We start from the raw sequence: 22,979 nt of genomic DNA, 5'->3' as shown, positions 1-22,979 counted from the left end.
ATATCTGGTATCCCCGGACCATGCATTCACCATATCTGGTCTGCCCGGACCCAGCATTCACAATATCCGCTCTTCCAGTACCTTGCATTCACTATATCTGCTCTCCTAAGACCCTGCATTCACTATATCTGGTCTCCCTGGACCCTGAATTCACTATATCCCCTCTCCCGAGACCCTGCATTCACTATATCTGGTCTCACAGGACCCTGCATTAACTATACATGCTCTCACCAGACCCTGCATTCACTATATCCATTCACCCTCTACCCTGCATTCACAATATCCAGTTTCCCCAGACCTTGAATGCACTATATCTTGTGTCCTTGGACCCTTCATTCACTGTATCTGGTCTCCCTGGACTCTGCATTCACTATATCTGGTCTCCCTGGACTCTGCATTCACTATATCCTGTCTCTCCGAACCCTGCATTCACTATATCCTGTCTCTCCGAACCTTGCATGCACTATAACCACTCTCCCCAGACCCTGCATTCACTATATCCGCTCTCCCTGGACCCCGCATTCACTATATCTGCTATCCCCTGACCCTGCATTCACTATATCTTGTCTCCCTGGACCCTGCATTCACTATTTTTGCTCTCCTCAGACCCTGCATTCACTATATCCACTCTCCACAGACCCCGCATTCACTATATCTGCTATCCCAGGACCCCCCAATTCACTATATCTGGTCTCCCAGGAACCTGCATTTACTATATCTGGTCTCCCTGTACCCAGCATTCACTATATTCGCTCTCCCCGGACCCCGCATTCACTATGTCCGCTATCCCCGGTCCCTGCATTCACTATATCTGGTCTCCCCGGACCCTGCATTCACTATATCTGGTATCCCCGAACCATGCATTCACTATATCTGGTCTCCACCGGACCGAGCATTCACAATATCCGCTCTCCAAGGAATCTGCATTCACTATATCTGCTCCCCTAAAACCCTTCATTCACTATATCTGGTCCCCCAGGACCCTGCATTCACTATATCTGTCTCCCCGGACCCTGCATTCACTATATCCCCTCTCCCGGGACCCTGCAATCACAATATCTGGTCTCATAGGACACAGGACCCTGCATTAACTATACCTGCTCTCACCAGACCCTGAATTCACTATATCCATTCTCCCCGTACCCTGCATTCACAATATCCAGTTTCCCCAGACCTTGCATGCACTATATCTGGTGTCCTTCGACCCTTCATTCACTATATCTGGTCTCCCTGGACCGAGCATTCACTATATCTGGTCTCGCTGAACCCTGCATTCACTATATCCTGTCTCCCTGGACCCTGCATTCACTATATCCAGTTTCCCCAGACCTTGTATGCACTATATCCCTTCTCACGGACCCTGCATTAATAATATCCACTCTTCCAGGACCCAGCATTCACTATATCGGGTCTCCCCGGACCAAGCATTCACTATATCTGGTCTTCGTGGACCCTGCATTCAAAATAGCCGCTTTCCCAGGACCCTGCATTCCCTATATCTGGTCTCCCCGGACCCTGCATTCACTATATTCGATCTCCCCAGACCCAGCATTCACTATATCCGCTCTCCCCGGACCCGCATTCACAATATCTGCTCTCTCCTGACCCTGAATTCACTATATCTTGTTCCCCCTGGACCCTGCATTCACTATATTCGCTCTCCTCAGACCTTGCATTCACTATATCCGCTCTCCCCGGACCCTGCATTCACTATATCTGCTATCCCAGGACCCCCCCATTCACTATACCTAGTCTCTCCTGTACCCTGCATTCACTATATTCGCTCTCCTAAGACCCTCCATTCACTATAACCGCTCTCCCCAGACCCTGCATTCACTATATCTGTTCTCCCCGGACCCTGCATTCACTATATCTGGTCTCCCCAGACCCTGCATTCACTATCATATATTAGAGTGAAAAAAATGCTGCACTACATGAAACAATTGCACAATACCTATAAATCAAAAAGCAAAGTGAAAAAATAAATAATAAAATAAAAATTATTGAAAAAACAATTAAGTAAATAAAACTATATATATATAAATAATCAAGGTCCACAAAAAAAAATCAAAAAGTATTTTTTAAGTATGAATCTAGCAAAAGTCATTCAAAATCTCAAGTTCAATCAATAAAGTGTTCTTCTGTGAACCCTTCTTTCGATAATGAAAAATATGTGCATCTGTCATCAATTCCCGTGCAAAGACATCCTCCACCATATATCTGCTCACCTCACGCAGTGTGACCGCACATTATACAATGTTACCTCTAACTGCACTTTTGGTCCCATTTGGACTCAGAAGATCAGCTTGTTGAATGAGGACTCCAAAGTAATCTCCCTCCTGATAAGCGTCTTTGTATCAGCCGTATTCCTCATTACAAAGAACTCCACATAGTGCTTTATCCTTTTACACTTTTATTCATCAATTAAACACAAGAAATGCACTCACGTTCCGGAGGTGTATATTGCACCAGGTATGATGAACATACAAAAAAGAGAGGTTGTGAAAAGAAATTCACAAAGAAAGCGGCTACATTATGAACAGAATGTGATACTCAGAAAAATTTCCAAAAATTATGCTTTATTACACATACAAATTTGACATATGGGCAATCGCCCTGGTTTACCATCACCTCAGTATGAGACAATACACACAGACCTAAAACCATATAAAATGACACCAGTACCAGTCTAAATACCTGTGCAAAAAGGACAATGACTACAAGAGTCTAAAGTCCCTGTGGCACTGGCGCATAGGTGAACACTTCCCAAAGGAGGTGTATACAAAAAATTATACCGTAGGTATACCATAACACGTGTTATAAATATATATATGTAGACTATGCTACTACCAGAGTGGTTATATCCCAAATAGGGAGTTTCAAAAAATTATACCATAGATATAAATATCACATGTATGCAGTATGGCAAGCACAGTATGCGTCAAAAAGAAGGCATGCCTCAAGGCCTATATGAAACAAAACATAAATGTCATATAAATAATGCAGTACATTCCTATGCCGGCACAAGTGGTTGGGGCCCATTCATCTGTGATTATTACCAGCTGTTTCCTAGGGCTCTTGAAAAAATATGCCCCATTTTTACCAGGATGGAAGGGTAGATGCATAAAGCAGCGCACTGCTTGAAATGGTTTCTTCACCACTACATGTGGACTACATACCACTTTCTGTGAGAAAAACAAGACACATCCCAATAGATCTTCTGCCTGTTGAAATACATGTGGTATATCTTGTTTCCTATACAAAGCACCATGATGTCCCCATCCTGTAGTAAAACAGACAATATGTGGAAAGTCACTGAAAGAGCTTACACTCAATATAAGATATATAGGTCATATATGTCACACAGGACCATATATCTAACGTCCCGCAACAGTCCACTCACCACCTGTGCAATGGATAATAGGAGAGGAAAGAATATCCTTCATAGGTACTGCCATACAAGGCCAAGAAGGCCAGGGAGCCACCGCTGACATCCGCCGATATACCGCGGGCTCCAGCCTCTTCTCGGCGCCTGTGCTGCCTAGGCTTGCCTCATGGCATGTGAAAATGGCTTCCTCCTTGTAGGTCAGCGTGCGTTCCACCTAATGCGCATGACCGGAAGTGACGTATCTGACGTATGACGTCAACGCGTTTCGCCGATGGGTGTATCTCACTCAGCTTCGTCAGGACCATCCAGTGATGTACTGATTAGACACTAGATGGCAGTATCATCTCAGCAGCAGAGTCCTGTACATGCTCAAACCAGACCCCATCCGTAATGTAATGACAGGCAAAGCAGGGGGCCACTTAATGAATGCTATTGCCTGCTGTATCCACTGTATCACTATATCCACTCTCTCCGTTCCCTGCATTCACTATATCCACTCTCCCTGTACCCTGCATTCACTATATCCAGTTTCCCCAGACCTTGCATGCACTATATCTGGTCTCCTCTGACAATGCATTCACTATATCTGGTCTCACAGGACCCTGCATTCAATATATCTGCTCTCTCCAGACCCTGCATTCACTATATCCACTCTCCCCGTTCCCTGCATTCACTATATCCACTCTCCCTATACCCTGCATTCACTATATCCAGTTTCCCCGGACCCTGCATTCACTATATCTGATCTCCCCAGACCCTGCATTTACTATATCCTGTCTTCCTGGACCCTGCATTCACAATATCTGGTCTCTTAAGACCCTGCATTCACTATATCTGGTCTCCCCAGACCCTGCATTTACTATATCCCCTCTACCAGGACCCTGCATTCACTATATCTGGTCTCTTAAGACCCTGCATTCACTATATCTTGTCTCCCTGCACCCTGCATTCATATATCCCCTCTCCCAAGACCCTGCATTCACTATATCCGCTCTTTTAAGACCCTGCATTCACTATGTACCCTCTCCCAGGGCCTTGCATTCACTATATCTGATCTCGCAGGACCCTGCATTCACTATATCCGCTCTCCCCGGATCCTGCATTCACTATATCCATTCACCCCGGACCCTGCATTCACTATATCCACTCTCCCCGGACCCTGCATTCTCAATATCCCCTCTCCCGAGACCCTGCATTCACTATATCTGGTCTCACAGGACCCTACATTCACTATATCTGCTCTCCCCGGACCCTGCATTCACTATATCCACTCTCCCCTGACCCTGCATTCACTATATCCAGTCTCCCTGGACCCTGCATTCACTATATCCAGTCTCCCTGGACCCTGCTTTCACTATATCCACTCTTCCCTGACCCTGCATTCACTATATACATTCTCCCTGGACACTTCATTCACTATATCTGGTCTTCCCAGGCTCTGAATTCCGCTCTCCCAGGACCTTCCATTCACTTTATCCGCTATCCCAGGACCCTGTATTCACTATATCTGGTCTCCTAGGACCCTGCATTCACTATATCTGGTCTCCCAGGAGCCTACATTCACTATATCCGCTCTCCCCAGACCCTGAATTCACTATATCTAGTCTCCCAGGACCCCCCCATTCAGTACATCTGGTCTCCCCAGACCCTGCATTCACTATATCTGGTCTCCCCAGACCCTGCATTCACTATATCTGGTCTCCCAGGACACTGCATTCACTATATCTTGTCCCCCCAGACCCTGCATTCACTATATCCGCTCTCCCCGGACCCTGCATTCACTATATCCGCTCTCCCCGGACCCTGCATTCACTATATCTGGTCTCCCCAGACCCTGCATTCATTATCATATTATAAAGTGAAACAAATGCTGCGCTACATGAAACAATTACACAATTCCTATTATTCAAAAAGCAAAGTGAAAAAATAAATAATAAAATAAAAATTATTGAAAAAGAATTAAGTAAATAAAACTATATACTGTATATATATATAAACAAGGACCCCCAAAAAAAATCAAAAAGTATTTTTTAAGTATGAATCAAGCAAAAGTCATTCAAAATCTCAAGTTCAATCAATAAAGTGTTCTTCTGTGAACCCTCCTCTGGATAAAGAAAAATATGTGCATCTGTCATCAATTCCCGTGCAAAGACATCCTCCACCATATATCTGCTCACCTCACGCAGTGTGACCGCACATTATACAATGTTACCTCTAACTGCACTTTTGGTCCCATTTGGACTCAGAAGATCAGCTTGTTGAATGAAGACTCCAAAGTAATCTCCCTCCTGATAAGTGTCTTTGTATCAGCCGTATTCCTCATTACAAAGAACTCCACATAGTGCTTTATCCTTTTACACTTTTATTCATCAGTTAAACATAAGAAATGCACTCACGTTCCGGAGGTGTATATTGCACCAGGTATGATGAACATCCGGTGATGTACTGATTAGACACTAGATGGCAGTATCATCTCAGCAGCAGAGTCCTGTACATGCTCAAACCAGACCCCATCCGCAATTTAATGCCAGGCAAAGCACGGGGCCACTTAATGAATGCTATTGCCTGCTGGAATGTCGTTCCAAGAGCCGCTTACAGAGTACTATAACCACTGTCCTGATGAATGGTAACGTTGTGACGTCATCCGTACACTCCTCCCTGTACCCTGCATTCATTATATCCGCTCTCCCTGGACCCTTCATTCACTATATCTGCTCTCCTCGGACCCTGCATTCACTATATCTGCTCTCCCAGGACACTGCATTCACTATATACGCTCTCCCTGGACCCTGCATTCACTATATCTGCTCTCCCCGGACCCTGCATTCACTATATCTGCTCTCCCTGGACCCCGCATTCACTATATCCGCTCTCCCCGGACCCTGCATTCAATATATCCGCTCTCCTCGGACCCTGCATTCACTATATCCGCTCACCCCGGATGCTGCATTCACTATATCTGGTCTCCCCAGATCCTGCATTCACTATACCTGCTCTCCCCGGACCCTTCATTCACTGTATCTGCTCTCCATGGGCCCTGCATTCACTTTTTCTGCTCTCCCTGGACTTTGCATTCACTATATCTGCTCTCCATGGGCCCTGCATTCACTACATCTGCTCTCCCCAGACCCAGCATTCAATATATCCGCTCTCCCCGGACCCTGCATTCACTGTATCTGCTCTCCCAGGACTCTACATTCACTATATCGCTCTCCCCAGACCCTGCATTTCCTATATCCACTCTCCTGGACCCTGCATTCACTATATCCGCTCTCCCCGGACCCTGCATTCACTATATCCAGTCTTCCTGGACCCTGCATTCACTATATCTGGTCTACCCGGACTCTGCATTCACTATATCTGCTCTCCCTGGACCCTGCATTCACGATGTCTTGTCTCCCTGGACCCTGCATTCACTATACACACTCTCCCTGGACCCTGCATTCACTATATGTGGTTTCCCCGGACTCTACATTCACTATATCCGTTCTCCCCGGACCCTGCATTCACTATATCTGATCTCCTTGGACCCTGAATTCACTATATCTGCTCTCCCACAGAACATGGAAATGTAATTATTTTAGTATATTATAAACACTCCACAGCACAAATACATTATATATAAAAATTCCACACAAAAATTTTTTTTTTCCAAAAATATATGAATTGTGCTCAATCCCAAAAAAACCTGTGATCCAAAATTCCTCAAACAAATGTGCTCCCCCCATCCGTGATGAATGCTCCTCCCCCCTCACCAGATGGAATGGACTCTTCCTGATATGGCACAAGAGTCAAACAAGCGTAGAATGAGTGGGCGTGTCCTCCCAGATAACTCAATATCCTCCAGAAACGACTCCCACGATTGGATGACAATGGAAAACAAAACAAAAACAACAAATAGTGCAATACTGTAAAAACTCTTTAATTTAAAAAACAAGTCTGCCTTCTATACACTCACATGATACAAAATATAGTCAGGCTTCATAATAGGCCCAGAGGCTCATATTATATGACAGATTTCCATTTGTAGAAGTGGACTGGCAAAGATAGATAGAAATCCCTTCTAGACAAGCAGGAAGTCACTCCGGAACGTCGCAAACCAGCGTGCGTTCCACTCACCGGACGTGACGTCGCCACGCACCCACCGGAACCGGAAATACGGTGACGCGTTTCACCCTCCTCCAGGGCGTTATCCAAGACGTCATTTTCCAGCTCCAATCATCCTTTATACCTCCCCACTACTCCACCCCTTTCTCCATTCAGCCAAATCATCCCATTAACCCTCTAACACCTCATCCCTCCAATCCACTTCCCAATTACAATCTCCAAGCCAACATACACATACCAATATCAATATTATAAACAACAAACACTTAATTACCTCTCTATTTATTTTAATAACAACAAATATTACTCCATGCTAATCTAATACAAAGAATAAAATACATGAAAAAAATTAAACTTAAAACAAATATTAAATAAATATTACAAAAATAAGAAAAAATAACAAAAATGAAAAAAAAACAAAATCAAATAAAAATAAAAAATATAAAAATCAAATAAAAATAAAAAATATAAAATAATAAAAATTAAAATGAAATAAAAAATATAATAAAAAGAAAAAATAATGACAATAAAATAATAAAAATAAAAACCCAAAATTACACAATAACAACAATCAAAGAATTCATATCTAATAGACACTACCAATTGGACAAGAAACAGTTAAGATCTAAATTCAACCCCTTAGGGGATAAAGTATTCAATTTTAGGATCCATCTTGTCTCATTCTGTGAAATCGACCTAGCCATATTTCCACCACGCCAATGAGGCTCAACATTTTCAATCCCACAGAACCTGAGCAAAGATGGATCCCTATTGTGGCACTTCCTAATATGGTAGGACAAACTATGATGCCTAAAACCTCTTTTAATGTTTCTAATGGATCCTAAAATTGAATACTTTATCCCCTAAGGGGTTGAATATAGATGTTGATCTTAATTGTTTATTTTTCAGTTGGTAGTGTCTATTAGATATTAATTCCTTGATTGTTGTTTATTGTGTAATTTTGTAGTTTTTTTTTTATTTTCATTTATTTTATTTTTTTTAATTTTATTTATTTTTAGTTTTTCATTTTTAATATTTTTTGTTTTTGTTTTTTTATTTTTATCTTTAGTTTTTATTTGTATTTTTATTTTCATTTTTATTTATTTATATCTAATTTTATTTTTATTATTTTTCCTATTTTTTATTTTTATTTTACATATAATTTTTTTGTATTAGAACTATTGTTTGGGGTCTATTAGATTAATTAGTATGGAGTACATTTTTGTTATTATGATGATTTAAAATAAATAGAGAGGTAATTAGGTGTCTGTGGAACTATAATATCGATATTGTTATGTGTATGTTGGCTTGGACATTGTAATTGGGAAGTGGATTGGAGGGATGAGGTGTTAGAGGGTTAATGGGATGGATTTGGCTTATTGAAGAAAGGGGAGGAGTAGTGGGGAGGTATATAACATGTTAGCCGGAAAATGATGTCTTGGATAACGCCCTGGAGGAGGGTGAAACGCGTCACCGTATTTCCGGTTGCGGTGGGTGCGTGGTGACGTCACTTCCGGTGAGTGGAACGCACACTGGTTTGCGGTGTTCCGGAGTGACTTCCTGCTTGTCTAGAAGGGATTTCTATCTATCTTTGCCAGTCCACTTCTACAAATGGAAATCTGTCATATAATATGAGCCTCTGGGCCTATTATGAAGCCTGACTATATTTTGTATCATGTGAGTGTATAGAAGGCAGACTTGTTTTAATATTAAAGAGTTTTTTTACAGTATTGCACTATTTGTTGTTTTTGTTTTGTTTTCCATTGTCATCCAATCGTGGGAGTCGTTTCTGGAGGATATTGAGTTATCTGGGAGGACACGCCCACTCATTCTACGCTTGTCTGACTCTTGTGCCATATCAGGAAGAGTCCATTCCATCTGGTGAGGGGGGAGGAGCATTCATCACGGATGGGGGAGCACATTTGTTTGAGGAATTTTGGAGCACTTTTTTGGGGGGATTGAGCACAATTCATAGATTTTGAAAATAACTTTTTTGGACTTTATTTTTGGACTTTTATTTATAGTATCTAATTTAATTTTAAATGTATTTGCGCTGTGGAGTGTTTATTATTTTATTTGATTGCTTTTAAAATGTTGTTTGGTCATTTCCTTAAGATTTATTACTTTTATTTGTTAGTTTTTTTTTAGATTTTTTTTTTTTAGACAATAGGAAATAAATCTCCAAAGTGGTTTGAAAAAAAATGAGACAGTACACACTTTGTGTTTTCCCCCTTTTCCTTTTTGGTATATTCTATCGTTCTATACTAATATTCTTCTGTTTCCAGCACTGCTTTGTGCATTCACATTCCTCCGTTAGACCTCCGTCTGTCTGGCCAATATGATCACTTGCTGGGTCAGCGTTCACCACAGACAGCTCAACACCCCAATAAGACACGGCAGTTTAATCCCTCGTAGTTTTACTTGTGAAAATGTAGAACATGGATACACAGCTGATCACAGGATACGGTAAACGGCCAATCACGGCGGCCTTTTACCACGTGATCAGTGGTGTCCAATGATACAGCAGATCACCGGGTAAATACGGTTGCCGGTTATTGGCTGCACTTTCCTCACGCTGTCACACAGTGAAGAAAGTATTGCCGATAACCGCCAATTGTCAGAGAAGTGATCGATACTGATCATCAGGGCGCTGATGATCAGTGTCCATCAGTGCTGCCCACCTGTGCCCATCAGTTCCACCCACCTGTGCCCATCATTTCTGCCCACCTGTGCCCTGCAGTGCCACCCACCTGTGCCCTGCAATGCCACCCACCTGTGGCCTGCAGTGCCACCCACCTATGCCCTGCAGTGCCACCCACCTATGCCACCCACCTGTGCCTAGCAGTGCCAACCATCAGTGCTGCCCAGAAGTGCCACCAATCAGTGCCCAGCAGTACCGCCCAATAGTTCTGCCCATCAGTGCCACCTATCAGTGCAGTATCATCAGTGCTGTCTATCAATGTCGCCTATCAGTGCCCATCAGTGCCGCCTATCCATGCAGCCTCATCAATACACATCAGTGAAGGAGAAAAAATACCCATTTACAAAATGTTATAACAGAAACAATGAAAACTTTTCTTTTTTAAATTTTTTTAATTATAGCGCAAAAAATAAAACCCCTAGCGGTGATTAAATACCATCAAAAGAAAGCTCTATTTGTGTGAAAAAAATTATAAAAATGTCATATGGGTACAGTGTTGCATGACCGTGCAATTGTCATTCAATGTGTGAGAGCGCTGAAAGCTGAAAATTGTCCTGGGCAGGAAGGGGGTAAAAGTGCCCGGTATTGAAGGGGTTAAAGGGACGTTCTCCTGATCCTTGTTACACTTGTTTCCTCATTAGCACAATACAATGAAATACACAGAAAAGTCGCCATCCGCTGCCTTATCCTGTACCTTGGAGAGAGGGAGGAAGACTTCTCCAGGAGTTTGGTGTAAGTAAATATCTGACAAACATTCAATCCACACTGAAACACACAGGAGAACAGCTGTCTGTATTCTCTGAATTTATTCAAATAGTAAAATATTTCATTCATAAACTTCAGCTGATATTCATTATTGATGACTTTAAATGAAAGTGAAATCTTCAGCAAAATCTAGGTTCCACCTATTCCCATCCCCCGTTCTAAGGCGATTCTATGTAACCCTGTAAAGAAAAGATCTGTATACTTCCCTATTCTGAAGCCACTCTGGCCTGGTCCCAGTATGAGCTGTCAGTGGCAGCTCCAGTGTAGAGGAGAGGCAGCCAACAATGGATGCCCCAGAGTAAGCCTATGGGTGATGTCATCTCCTAGGCATTTCCAGCTGTTGTTAGCGATCTCTTCTGTACACAGAAGCCAGCGCTGGAGAGACCATGTGACCGGACCGTAGCGGCTTCAGAATAACTACTGGAAGTATACAGATCTTTTCTTTAACCTCCCTGGCGGTAATCCTGAGTGTGGCTCGGGGTTAATTTTCAGTACCAAAAGCAGGAACCCCGAGCCACACTCAAGATTACATTGTAGTGTAACATACCTTGTCCCTGCGATCCCCGATGTCCTCCCACTGTGTCCTCCGGGCCAATGCCGGCATCCATCTTCCGGGTTCACTTCCCTGCGAGTGCAGTGATGCAGGGGGGTGGAACTGGCGGGAGATTCAAAAAAGTAAACAAAACACGACATACACACAATACATTGTCATCTGTTAGGATTCCATTACTGTATCAAACCATTTATCCTCAATATCAGGTACCTGGTGATGGAGGCCAGTGGAGAGAGGGCTTCCCTTGTGGCTAAGTTCCGGACTCCCCTGAGAGTGGGACAGCGGGAGTCAGACCCAAAGTTGCACAGGTCGCCTGTTGGAGTGCTGGTTGGTGGTCCACTCAGAAGCACAGCTGCTGCACGGAGATAGGTCTGCAGACAGGAGACGCCTGTGCGTGGTATGCAAGCCAAGGTCAGGTACCAGGCGGGAATCAGAGCAGACTTAGTCAGATGGGATAGCCAAGGTCATACACAGAGGAGCGAGAGAGAGTATCCATAAGCCAGGCCGAGGTCAGATCAGGGGTAAGGCAGAGTAGACAGGTCCAGGACAAGTCCAGTCACAGAAAACAGGAACAGGGCATGGGGAGCCAGAGATCATCCAGCAACATGAGGAAGTGATGAGCCTCCTTATAAAGGCCGTCTGGCACCAGACTGAGGCTGATGTGTCCTTCTGCGGCCATGCAGAGAACTGGCAGAAATGCCAGATCTTCCAGAACCTCTGCCGTGGACAGGACCCTGACACTCAGTGCTTTGTCTAGTGCCTTGTCTGCACTTTTACCGTTCTTTCTGCATGGAAACTTGAAAACGTCCATGACATCCAAAAAGCATCCCTTTAGGTTAAAATCTGTTTTAGACCGGCTAGAGAACAGCGATAGTGAATTAGAATCCCTTGCAGAATTGAGCGATAGTGATTTGTGGGGAAATTCATCATCGGACACTGAAAGTGGCGACCATTCTGCGACTGAGCTCAGTGATGTGCGAACTTGGTGCTCTATTGACTGTGGTACGGATCAGGCAGCGCCCCCAAGATTCCCATTTACTGGAGCATCTGGTATGAAAGTACGTTGAACACGACAACCTCTTGGCATACTTACAATTATTTCTGACCGATGAGGTTATTGAAAAAATAGTTACTGAGACAAAACGGTACCAAGAGCAACAATTGGCTACTCTGCATCGGAAGTTTCCAAGAAGCAGAAAGTGGGAACCAGAGACCAAAGATGACATTTGGAAATTTCTGGGCCTAATAATACTTCAGGGAGTGGTGGGGAAACCCCTGCAGAAGTGGTATTGGACAACTAATAAATGACTTGCCACTCCATTCTTTGGCACGGTCATGTCAGAGTACAGATTTTCCCTGATCATGACATTTTTACACTTCAAAAACAACAAAGAATTTGATGAAACTACTCATCCTGCACCAAAACTAAAGAAAATTTGGGAAGTATCTCAAATTATTCTAAAGAATTTCCAATGGAGCTATGTGCCAGAAAGAGATATCAGCTTATATGAAAGTCTAATGGCCTACAAGGCTCAGCTGGGTACAATACATTGCATCAAAGAGCACGATTTGGCATAAAATCCTACATGCTATGCGAATCGTCAACTGGCTACATTTGGAATTCAGTCATATACACTGGAAAAGGAACAAAATTCATTCCAAAATACAGCAACTCTGGAATGGCAACATCTTCTGTTCTTTCATGCATTGATCCATTGCTAAATCAGGGCTATTGCGTAACAACCAACAACTTTTATACGTCTCCTGAACTTTATGAGTTTCTTCTGCAAAACAGATGCCTATGGAACCGATATAGCTAACCAGCGTGACATGCCGCCAATGTTTGGCAATAAGAAGCTGAAGACTGGAGAAATGGTTGCCTGGCAGAAAGGCAAAATGATGGCACTGCATGGGCGTGACAAGAGAAGATGTGTGCCTAATGAGTACAAATCATAATACCTCCACTGTTATGGTACGCACAAAAGGTGAGAAAGAAATCATGAAGCCACAAGTAGTGATAGACTACAATAACACCATGGGAGGTGTCGACAGAGCCGACCAAGCAATGACATACTACCCAGCAATGAGGAAGCAGCATAAGAAGTACTACAAGAAGATCTTCAGGCATCTTCTTGAGCAATGCTTGTGGAATGCCTACATTCTGCTCAAAAAAAAAAGAGTGACAAGCCTGAGATTCATTCTGACTTCATTTGGAAAGTTGCCAAACGTATCTTTGTGAACCACCAAACACCATCAATGGCTGTGAATAGAGCTGTTGGTGTTGTCAACCCGGAACGCCTGACTGGTCACTTCATGGACTACATCCCACCAACCGAGAAAAAGTCAGCACTACAAGGATGTGCGTGGTTTGTTGCTTGAAGAGAGATGACAGTGGAAAGAAAATCAGAAAGGAAACCAGGTTCATTGTCCTGATTGTGACGTCGGACTTTGTGCAGTCCCATGTTTCAAAATGTTTCACACCCGGGATGTTTACTAAACCAATATTCAGTGTCTAGTAATATTGCACCCTTGTTTGGACAAATGTCAGTGTTTTTGGTTTGATTACTTTTTTTAATTAAATTTATTATTTTATTATTTTTTATAATTATTTATTATATTATAATATATGATTTTGTGTTTCAAACTTTATTATATCCGGGATGTTTACTAGACTCTTGTTTAGACAGATTTAAGTGATTTATTCCTAAGAATTACAGGCCTATGATATAAAACAACAAATTTCCATGCAAAACAATGTACCGCTTTGACATTCAAAAATATTGCCATAATCAGACCACCAGGGAGGTTAAAGGGTAGACAGAATACCTTAGAATGGGGGTGGGAGTAGATTAGTTAGGTTTTGCATTAACTTCCACTTTCATTTTACTTTTGGTTACCTGAGTTCTCATTGATAACCAATGGTAACTATGGACAAATCCTCAAAACTAACACAGAGTTTGAGAGAAACCATAACAAACAATTTTCTTCCCTTCTACCTGTGGTAGAATGGAAAGAAAACTGTGTAATCTATGGCCTGCTTAAGACTTCACGGAGCAGTATGGCCAAAGCTCTTTTGGCTGTACTTCTTCTATGGATCACAGAAGTGTAGTTCATTCTGCACTCCTGTGACCTGTTTTCAGCTGACAGTGGCCTAAAGCCTGCTGTCGGCTGATGTCACATAGCCAGTCCAGGCTCCCAAAAGAACCCAATGATATGGTTGGAATCCACCTGGATGCCTGATCAGCAGCTGGCTCAACCTCTCAGCATGCCGCTGAGAGCCTGAGAGCCTTCCCCCTCCACAGCCCAGCGCTCCAGTGACTGCTGGAGGGGCAGAGTAGATAGCCGGTGACTGACGGTCACCACTCTCTGCTCACAGAAGACTGAGAACTGAAAGATCAGCGGTCTTTGATAAATCAGTTCTCAGTCTTAGAAGTGGCAGGGGATAGATGCAGCATCAGACCAATGCTGCATCCACCTAGATGAGCATCATTTTTTTAAACCCTGTATTTCTCTTTTAGGATGGCCATATATTATATCATCTTATCGGATCATTTTTCTTTAGATTCACCAAACCATATAATATGAGGTCAAACCTAAACAACACTTTCAATTTCTATCCAGTCAGGCGGGCCCTCGTACTACATAGCTGAAGGTAATTCTAGAGGACATTGTTCAGAAATTGTACAAATAACTGTACAATGTATGGCCAGGTTTACAATAGAATAAAGGGTGTCATAGTACAAAGAAGTCCGTGGTAATTATCAAATTCATTATCTTCAACAAGCTAACATTTCTTTGAATTCCTTTTACAAGGATTTGGAAGAGTTTGAAGCAAACCTTGACATGCAAGTGATGAAAATTGCTATCATTGGTAACCAGCCCACCTCAGGATATGACCACAAGACAGCAACCATTCTGGTGGAGGGAACCAAAATCCTGGAGGGATTTAATATTCCAAGGTGCCGTGCTTTGCTGATGGGTATAATATATGCTCTGAATCTGTGCTATCCCAAGGAACTTAAATACACTTTTGAAGTGTTTCAGAAACTGTTCCTTGAACTTGATGGACTGAAAGCCAGTGCAAAAGTAATGGGTCTCAAGCAGAGGCGGACTGATCATTCGGACACTCGGGCATTGCACGAGGGCCCAGGGTCAGTAGGGGGCCCAATGAGATGCCCCTGGTACCTTTCATAGGCTTTTTTGGGAGTGGTTTGAGTGTTGGTGAGGACACAGGGGCCCCATGATCCCCTATTGTCCGGGGGCCCCATGAGTTGTCAGTCCGCCCCTGGTCTCAAGTACAGTATTTTCTGAAGAATGTAAGAGTTCTATAGCGCATTCACACTGTTCTCAGATGATATTTTTCACTTTTATTTCAGTTCACAAAATGGTTTCCACAGGGTAATGCGGAAAGAATATAGCAAATTGGAAGAAAGCTCCAAAATATCAGCTTTCAATATCCACCAATAGCTTCGCTGTATTGCCACCATTTGCTGCAACACATAGCAAAGGTCTGGTAGAGAAACAGTTTCTGCACCAGACAGACAATATAAAACATCTTAATGCAAAGTGCTTACTCATTCATCACTACAACTTTGAGGATTTGATTTCGGGGTGAAAAACAATGAGTTTGAGTAATGTAACAAATGTTGGCACACACCTAATTAAATCATATAACAGCTTTATAGAACGTTTGGTTATCTACTCTTAAGGCTTCAAGGATCCCTTGAAGGTCTCTCTGGTGCTTTTTTTTTTCTTTCTTATGTAATGTCACAACTGTGAGGTTGGTGGATAACAGAGCGGCTCTGGGATATTACCAGTTTTCTATGTTTCTTTGGGTTTTTGGTTACATTTGTTCATTTTGTCCTTTCGCTTCTCAGACCCCATTTGGGGCAAAAAGTATTTCTGACAACATAGTTCTATGTGAATTTGTATTTGATACCTCAGCTCCAACATGACCTTCTAATATTGCGGCTTTCATTGGATTACTTACTAGTAATATTTCCCTTTTTTTCTTTTAGGGATAAGATTGGCCTTTGCGTTTCTTTCTGGCAATTGCCCATTCAGATATGCGCATTATAGGTTTGTTACTGATGCTTGCAAATATATATTCAGGATAATGTTTTGTATATAAAAATCTTTGTTCTTACTGGCTCCAATCTTATACAATATATTGTGTTTCCCTCCATGTCTAAAGTGACATCACACATAGGTATATATTGTTCTTTGTAAGAGATGGGATGTCATTTGTTATTGATGGTTGATAATGGACGCATGTATACGTACTATGCCATCTGTTGTACTTTACTTTTCTGTAAACTTAATAAGAACATTGAAACATAAAGTGCCAGTTCATTGATGTTTGTTTAATACTTATGTTGGAATACACAACTATTGTGTGCAAAAATGTTAATTGTTTGACAATTGTATTGCTGAGCCTTGGTTCACACAATGAAGTGCAAGTGAATCACGAAGGAACTGCAACACACTCCTGTGCAATTCACATGTGATTCAGTGCAATGCAATCTGAGTCCATTCATTTTGAATGAGCTCAAATCGCACCACATCGCACCAAAGATGTGAATGCAGCGATTTTGGAACCGCAGTGCAACCGGATTGCATGTTTGTTTTGTACCATGCAATCTGGTGCAGGCAAATGCATTCCATTTGCAACCTGCTTTTGAAGGTGTCATTAAGAATGCACTGACACCCACCACACCTAAGCATTTTCTGCAGAGTTTTGCAGAAACACAGAGCAGTCCATTTAACATGATTTCCTATGGGACAGGTTCACATCTCTGTGTTTTCTCCTGGTTTGTTTTTTGGAAAGGATCAGGGACATTTTTAAACACAAATTATTGCATTTTTGGTTCTATAGACTTCAATGGGAACGCTGCAGAAAAGCATGTCTTGTGTTTTTGCTGCATTTTGCTGTGTTTTGCATTTTAAATCTGCTTAGCAACAAGAAAAAAATGAAAACAAAAAAACAAAAATACAACATGCATCAAAAACGTGGCAAAAAACGCAAAACACAATGCAAGACACAATGCAGAAACACATCAAACGCAACCTGCATAGGTGTGACCCTAGACTAAGAGGTGGATTCCTCTGACCTCGGAGAGATTTCCTTGTTTCTCTGTGAACAGGAAATGAAAATATGAAAAAAAAAAAAAAACTGAGCGAGGTTCTAACCCTTCCCTACTCTATCAAAACTAAAAAAAAAGGAAGGCTTTAGATACATTGTAACCAAAGCCTGAAAATGAACACTTCAAAATACTAAACCGAATACTTCAAGGATTCAACAAAACTTTAATGAAACATGAAAGATGAAAGTTGGACAATAAAATGTACAATAAAATGTCAGCACACAATAATCAAATCCCAGAACATAAAATGGCACAAAAATAGAGACAAGATAAAATGCATAAAAGTGGAATCTAAACCCTTAAAATGCATGGAATATATAAAACAACACATATAAAAGGGTAAAATGACTTCTCAGTAGAATTCCACAGAGACAACCAACAGGTGGATTTTGCTTTTTTACCACCCGATGCATTTTTTTCTCTTGGCTGCATTAGTTTTCTTTTTTTAGTCCTTTCCCCTCTGTTTACACCTGGTGATCTGGTCCGCAGAGCTGAGACAAGAGATGGAGGGGTGGCTGCCATGGCACTTGGGCACTGTGATATTATGTGAGGTGGGGGGGGGGCACCAAAAGATGGTTGGGAGTGGGATTTGTGCAAGTAGGGGAATTTTATTGGGGGGGGGGGGGGATTTGTGCTAGCAGGGATGATTGGGGGGATTTGTGATAGGAGGGAAATTTGAGAGGATTTGTGTTAAGATGGGAGACTGGAGAGAATTTTTGCTGGGAGGGGGGATTTAGAGAGGGGGAGAGGATTTGTGCTCAGAAGTGAAATTTGAGGTGAGAGGTAGAGGATTTGTACTAGGAGCAGGGAATTTTTTTCAGGAAGGGGTGGATTTTGTGCTGGGGGCATATGAGGAATGAGTGGCTTTGAGCTGGTTTGGGGGGGGGCAAATATTTGTGCTGGGAAGGGGATTTCAGCAAGGAGCAGCCTTGTACTGGGAGGAGGGGGAATGCTTAGGGGATAAGCAGGCAGATTAGTCCATTTTTTTGTGGGGGAGGGGATTTTTCCTAACACATAATGCTCATACATCTTGGGGGGGGGGCACAATTCAGCATGTTCACCCTGGGCTCTAGATGATCTTGTCCCAGCAACTGCTGGTCAGTAACACACCTCCTGTATTAGATCGCCCCCACTCTGGAGGAAGGAGCACAGGGGGCACCTTTGGGCAGCAGCATTATCTGTCTGGGGGGAGGGGAGTGTTAAATGGACTAGCAGATTTAAATACACTAACAAATTGAAGACGAACTCCAAGCAGTTACACCAAACATGCTTTCCCTTTTAGGATAAAGTTTTTACATAACTAAATAAAAGTTGAGTATTGTAATCACCCCTGTCATTGGCAGATGGTTTGTCTCATCCCTATAACCGCTATATCTGGAAGAGAGCTTGTTCCTTTGAAAAACAACAGACATACTGGCAGGATCACCAGATAAAAATAAAAACATAAAACTAATGCAGCCGTCACATCTAAGAATTGGTAAGCTGCAATATAACAAATGTTTACCTTTGGGTTTAATACCACTTTGAGGTACAGAATGTCCTTCCCTTATAACCACTTTACAGAATAAAATATTTTCACCTTTCTAGATGACTTATTTATAACAGTGAATAACCATCCAGCATAATCTCTGCTGTTCAGCAGTCAGACGGGTAAAAGGGCCATAAAACCGACTCATGATTAAATCTTCAAAGGGGTTGTAAACCCTTACCTATACCCAGTGCAGTGACTGGCCTCAGGAGATACACAGAGAGGAAACAAATCCTCCTACATAAGTTGTACCTGTGTATCTGCAGCCTTCTCTTCTCTACATCTGTTCAAAGTGCAGAATTTATACAGCTTGTCCAAACGTTCAGAAAACGGGGCAGGAGCTAAAGTTACATAACCCCCAGCCATAGCATAACACCCAACCTGAACCCCTAAAGCTGACCATACACTATACAATCTGTTTCGGATCTTCCAGCAACTACTGTATGTAATGCGAGGGTCTGCCTGGATACAATATGAGTGGATTGCTCATGTCCGGCTTTATATGACATACTTTTGGTAAATCTAAGGCTGACCACACTCTACACCACCAAATCTCCTTTAGCTTTACCAAAACTATCTCCTATGAAGAAAAACTTAAACAATCCTCTGAGTGCCGGTTCACACATATGTGGATTGGATTGTTTTGAACCGCATCCAATCCGCATGACATGTGACATAACATTGCTTCCTATGGTGCCTGTCCACATAGGTCCGGTGCACTGGCGGTGAAAAGGAGTCATGTGCGATTTCTGAGCAGTGCGGTCCAGTTCAGGTGCGGATTACAGGCTACTGACTTCTATGGGAACTGTTTGTAAACCGCACATGTGTGAACGGGATAAAATCCTGACCTGAACCTTTCCTGAACCTGATGTAAACCTGATCTGAACCGCTGAACAACTACTGTGCCAATTAGCTGTGAATCCTGAGCTTCAATCCGCACCGCACATGTGTGAATCAGCTCTTTATTGGGTCACATCAGGCAGACCCGTATACTACACAGCTGATGGGAGATCTAAAGGTTATTGTACAATCAGATTGTATAGTGTGTGGTCAGCCTAATGCTAAATAACCCCCCCCCCCAAAAAAAATCTTGCATTGTTGGGTGTGGAAGTGATGGAGGACACTCTCCTCGGCTGAGATCTACCAGATCTACTGATTGAAGAAATATATGATCTCTACAAACTGTGTCATCCTATGAACCAAATTCACATTTCTCAGCAGATTTCACCAGATTCAGGTCAGATTTCCTGTCATATGATCATTTTACACGTCTCCTGACCCCCCAGAGATCTTTATACAACCTTCTCTTACACATAACCCGGCATGGAGGGGCTCAGTGAAGGTGGTGGTGAAGGTGTGGAGGTGTCTGATGGGGTCACACAGATCATAAAAGGACAGCTGCCCGGCCTCATAATCCACATAGATCCTGACTCTATCAGGGGGGGTATCGGGAGATATGCGGATTGTTTTATCATCATGGAATAGATCACACTCACTGTTATACTTCCACAAACTCCAGGACTTGTTATTATATCCAATCTCTGACTGCCCTCCTCCCCTCTCTATACTGGGATAACACATCCCGACTCTGCAACGTTCTCCCTCACTGACATCCACTTCCCAGTAATGTCGCCCCGAGGAAAAACTCCGACTGCTTAATACCTGTTCCCAGAACTGAAATCTCTCTGGTGTTTCTGGACGATTCTGCTCTGTATCTGACCAGGATGCAGTTTTCATGTCATCTGATATCTGTAGATTATTATGAGCTGTGTTCACATCCAGTAATAAGTCTGAAGCTTCCTGTATATTGAAGCATACATTTCCCCCTTTTATCATATCAGATATCCCTGTGTGTAATGTGTGTGAGATTCCAGCCACATCCAGATCCCCTCCATCATGGAGGAGTCTATCATGTCTCTCTCTGTCCTCATCATCTCCCTCCTCAGTATCACACAAGTCCCCTGTGTCTGATTCCTGGAGGACAGTCAGGGGGTCGGTCATGTTACACAGCTCCTCAATGTCCCCCATCTTCCTGGACAGATCCTTCTTCTTTATCTCCAGTTGATGGATCATCTCAGACAATGGACATGAAAGCCGCTCTTCCTGGCTGGCGATCTCCCTCAGGACTCTCTTCTCCAGGTCCTCCAGTTGTCTCCTGAGCTCTATGAACAGGGCAGTGACTCTCTCTGTTAGACCAGCTGATTTTTCTTGTACTTTTCCCTTACGTTCCTGCAGATTCTGGACTCTTTTCTCCGTCTTCTCTGTCTATGTCATCATTTTCTGCAGAACGTTTCTCAGTTTCTGTTTCTTCTTCTCTGAAGCCTCATCCAGAGTCTCCACCTTGTGTCCCTGGTGTTCTCCAGCCAAACTGCAGGACACACAGATACAGGCGGCATCTGCAGCACAGTAATATTCAAGAAGTTTCCTATGGATGGTGCATTTTCTGTTCTCCATGGAAGTGGTGGGGTCAGTTAGGACATGTTCTGGTGACTTGCTGTGAATTCTCAGGTGATTATCACACAGAGAAGCTTCACAATGCAGACAGGATCTAACAGCGGGTACAGGAGAGTGAATGCAGTAAGTACAGAAGATTCCAGTCTTCTTCTCATCTGGCTGAGTAGACCGGAAGGTCTCCACTATGTTACGTAGTGCTATGTTCCTGTGCAATGCAGGCCGATCCTGGAACTCTTCTCTGCACTGAGGACAGGAATAACCTCCAGACCCCTCCTGTGTATCCAACGATCGATCAATACAGACCCGGCAGAAGTTGTGTCCACATCTCAGCATTACAGGATTGGTATAAATGTTCAGACAGATGGAACAGTCCAGCTCCTCTCTCAGATCAGCAGACGCCATCGCTGACAGCAGAAGAGAGAAATGAAAGTGAAAGTCTCCGACACGGAAAATCTAAAGGTCGTCTCACATTTCTCAGCACAGGGCGGGGCTGAGCTGGTGTTGCAGTTTTATCTTCAGGAAGTTTGTGGATAAAGCAAATGTTTATAAATTAAAAGGAAATATTCCGACATTTGTGAACTGATCTCTGTTTTTTTTATACGTCATTTTGATTATAAATTGCATCTGCAGACAAGACATAAAACTGGGTTATATACCGCAGCGTGAAATGCTATTGGCAGGTTTCTGTTTGTTGTATTTTGTGGTTAAGGCTGAGTTCACACACAAACGCACAGGAATCGCTGCATTTCCCCACCACATAGCAATCCCACTGTGTTCATGCCATCTGCTGCAGGTGTCAATTAAAAGTTAAAGCGGAGCTCCACCCAATAGGGGAAGTTCCGCTTTAAGCCTTTGTCCCTCGTTCCCCATTAAGGATTGGCACCTTTGGGGAGTGGGGGGGGGGGAGCGGGTACCCGAAATTGACATGTACCCGCTCCCACTTCAGCTGCGATCTTCTAGGCATTCAGATGCAGAAGTTGTTCTCCACCCCCCTCTGTCCCCGAGAGAAGAAAAGCAGCCGTGGTGAGGACACCGCTGGACCTAAGGACAGGTAAGTGTCTGTATTTTATAGGTCAGAAGCTCCAGTTTTTGTATTTGCCGACTTCTATTTTTTTTCAGCTGGAACTCCACTTTAACAACAACCCAAAAGCAGGTTGCAGAACATATTGCATTTGCTTGAATCAGATCACATGGGTATGAACCATGGCTGGATCTATGGGGGTGCTGGGGTGGGCTATGCCCCCCCCCCCAGATTGCAGCTGCGCCCACCCAGGCAACCCCCCATGAATACTGTGCCCAAGCAGGGTTGCCAAACCATTGGTCAGGGAAGCAATCTGTAG

General features: G+C 43.0%; 2 protein-coding genes across 2 annotated transcripts; both read right to left on the bottom strand.

Annotated features, from left to right (window-relative positions):
• Positions 1-20,448: 20,448 nt before the first annotated feature.
• LOC149450328 (tripartite motif-containing protein 14-like) lies at positions 20,449-21,228 on the bottom strand. The gene has a single exon (XM_089692040.1). It carries the CDS (start codon positions 21,211-21,213, stop codon positions 20,449-20,451), a length of 765 nt encoding a protein of 254 aa, XP_089548166.1. The 5' UTR covers positions 21,214-21,228.
• Positions 21,229-21,450: 222 nt separating this feature from the next.
• LOC149450327 (E3 ubiquitin/ISG15 ligase TRIM25-like) lies at positions 21,451-22,041 on the bottom strand. The gene is made up of 2 exons (XM_089691996.1): positions 21,976-22,041; positions 21,451-21,912 (listed from the first exon to the last, which is right to left on the bottom strand). The coding sequence occupies exons 1-2, from the start codon at positions 22,039-22,041 to the stop codon at positions 21,451-21,453; spliced, it is 528 nt and encodes a 175-aa protein (XP_089548122.1).
• Between the last annotated feature and the right edge of the window lie 938 nt (positions 22,042-22,979).

The sequence above is a fragment of the Staurois parvus genome, unplaced genomic scaffold (assembly GCF_062004578.1).
Source record: "Staurois parvus isolate SC_StPar_1 unplaced genomic scaffold, SC_StPar_1.0 ptg000575l, whole genome shotgun sequence".
NCBI classification, from domain to species: Eukaryota; Metazoa; Chordata; class Amphibia; order Anura; family Ranidae; genus Staurois; species Staurois parvus.
Note: the sequence above shows the minus strand (reverse complement) of the source record. Positions and strands in the feature narration are given on the sequence as shown.

Coding starts and splice junctions, on each gene's coding strand:
- LOC149450328 (XM_089692040.1), bottom strand. CDS start 21,213: ATGGGGGACATTGAGGAGCTGTGTAACATGACCGACCCCCTGACTGTC.
- LOC149450327 (XM_089691996.1), bottom strand. CDS start 22,041: ATGGCGTCTGCTGATCTGAGAGAGGAGCTGGACTGTTCCATCTGTCTG. Junction 21,913..21,975: donor TGAACATTTATACCAATCCT/GTAATGCTGAGA, acceptor TTGGATACACAG/GAGGGGTCTGGAGGTTATTC.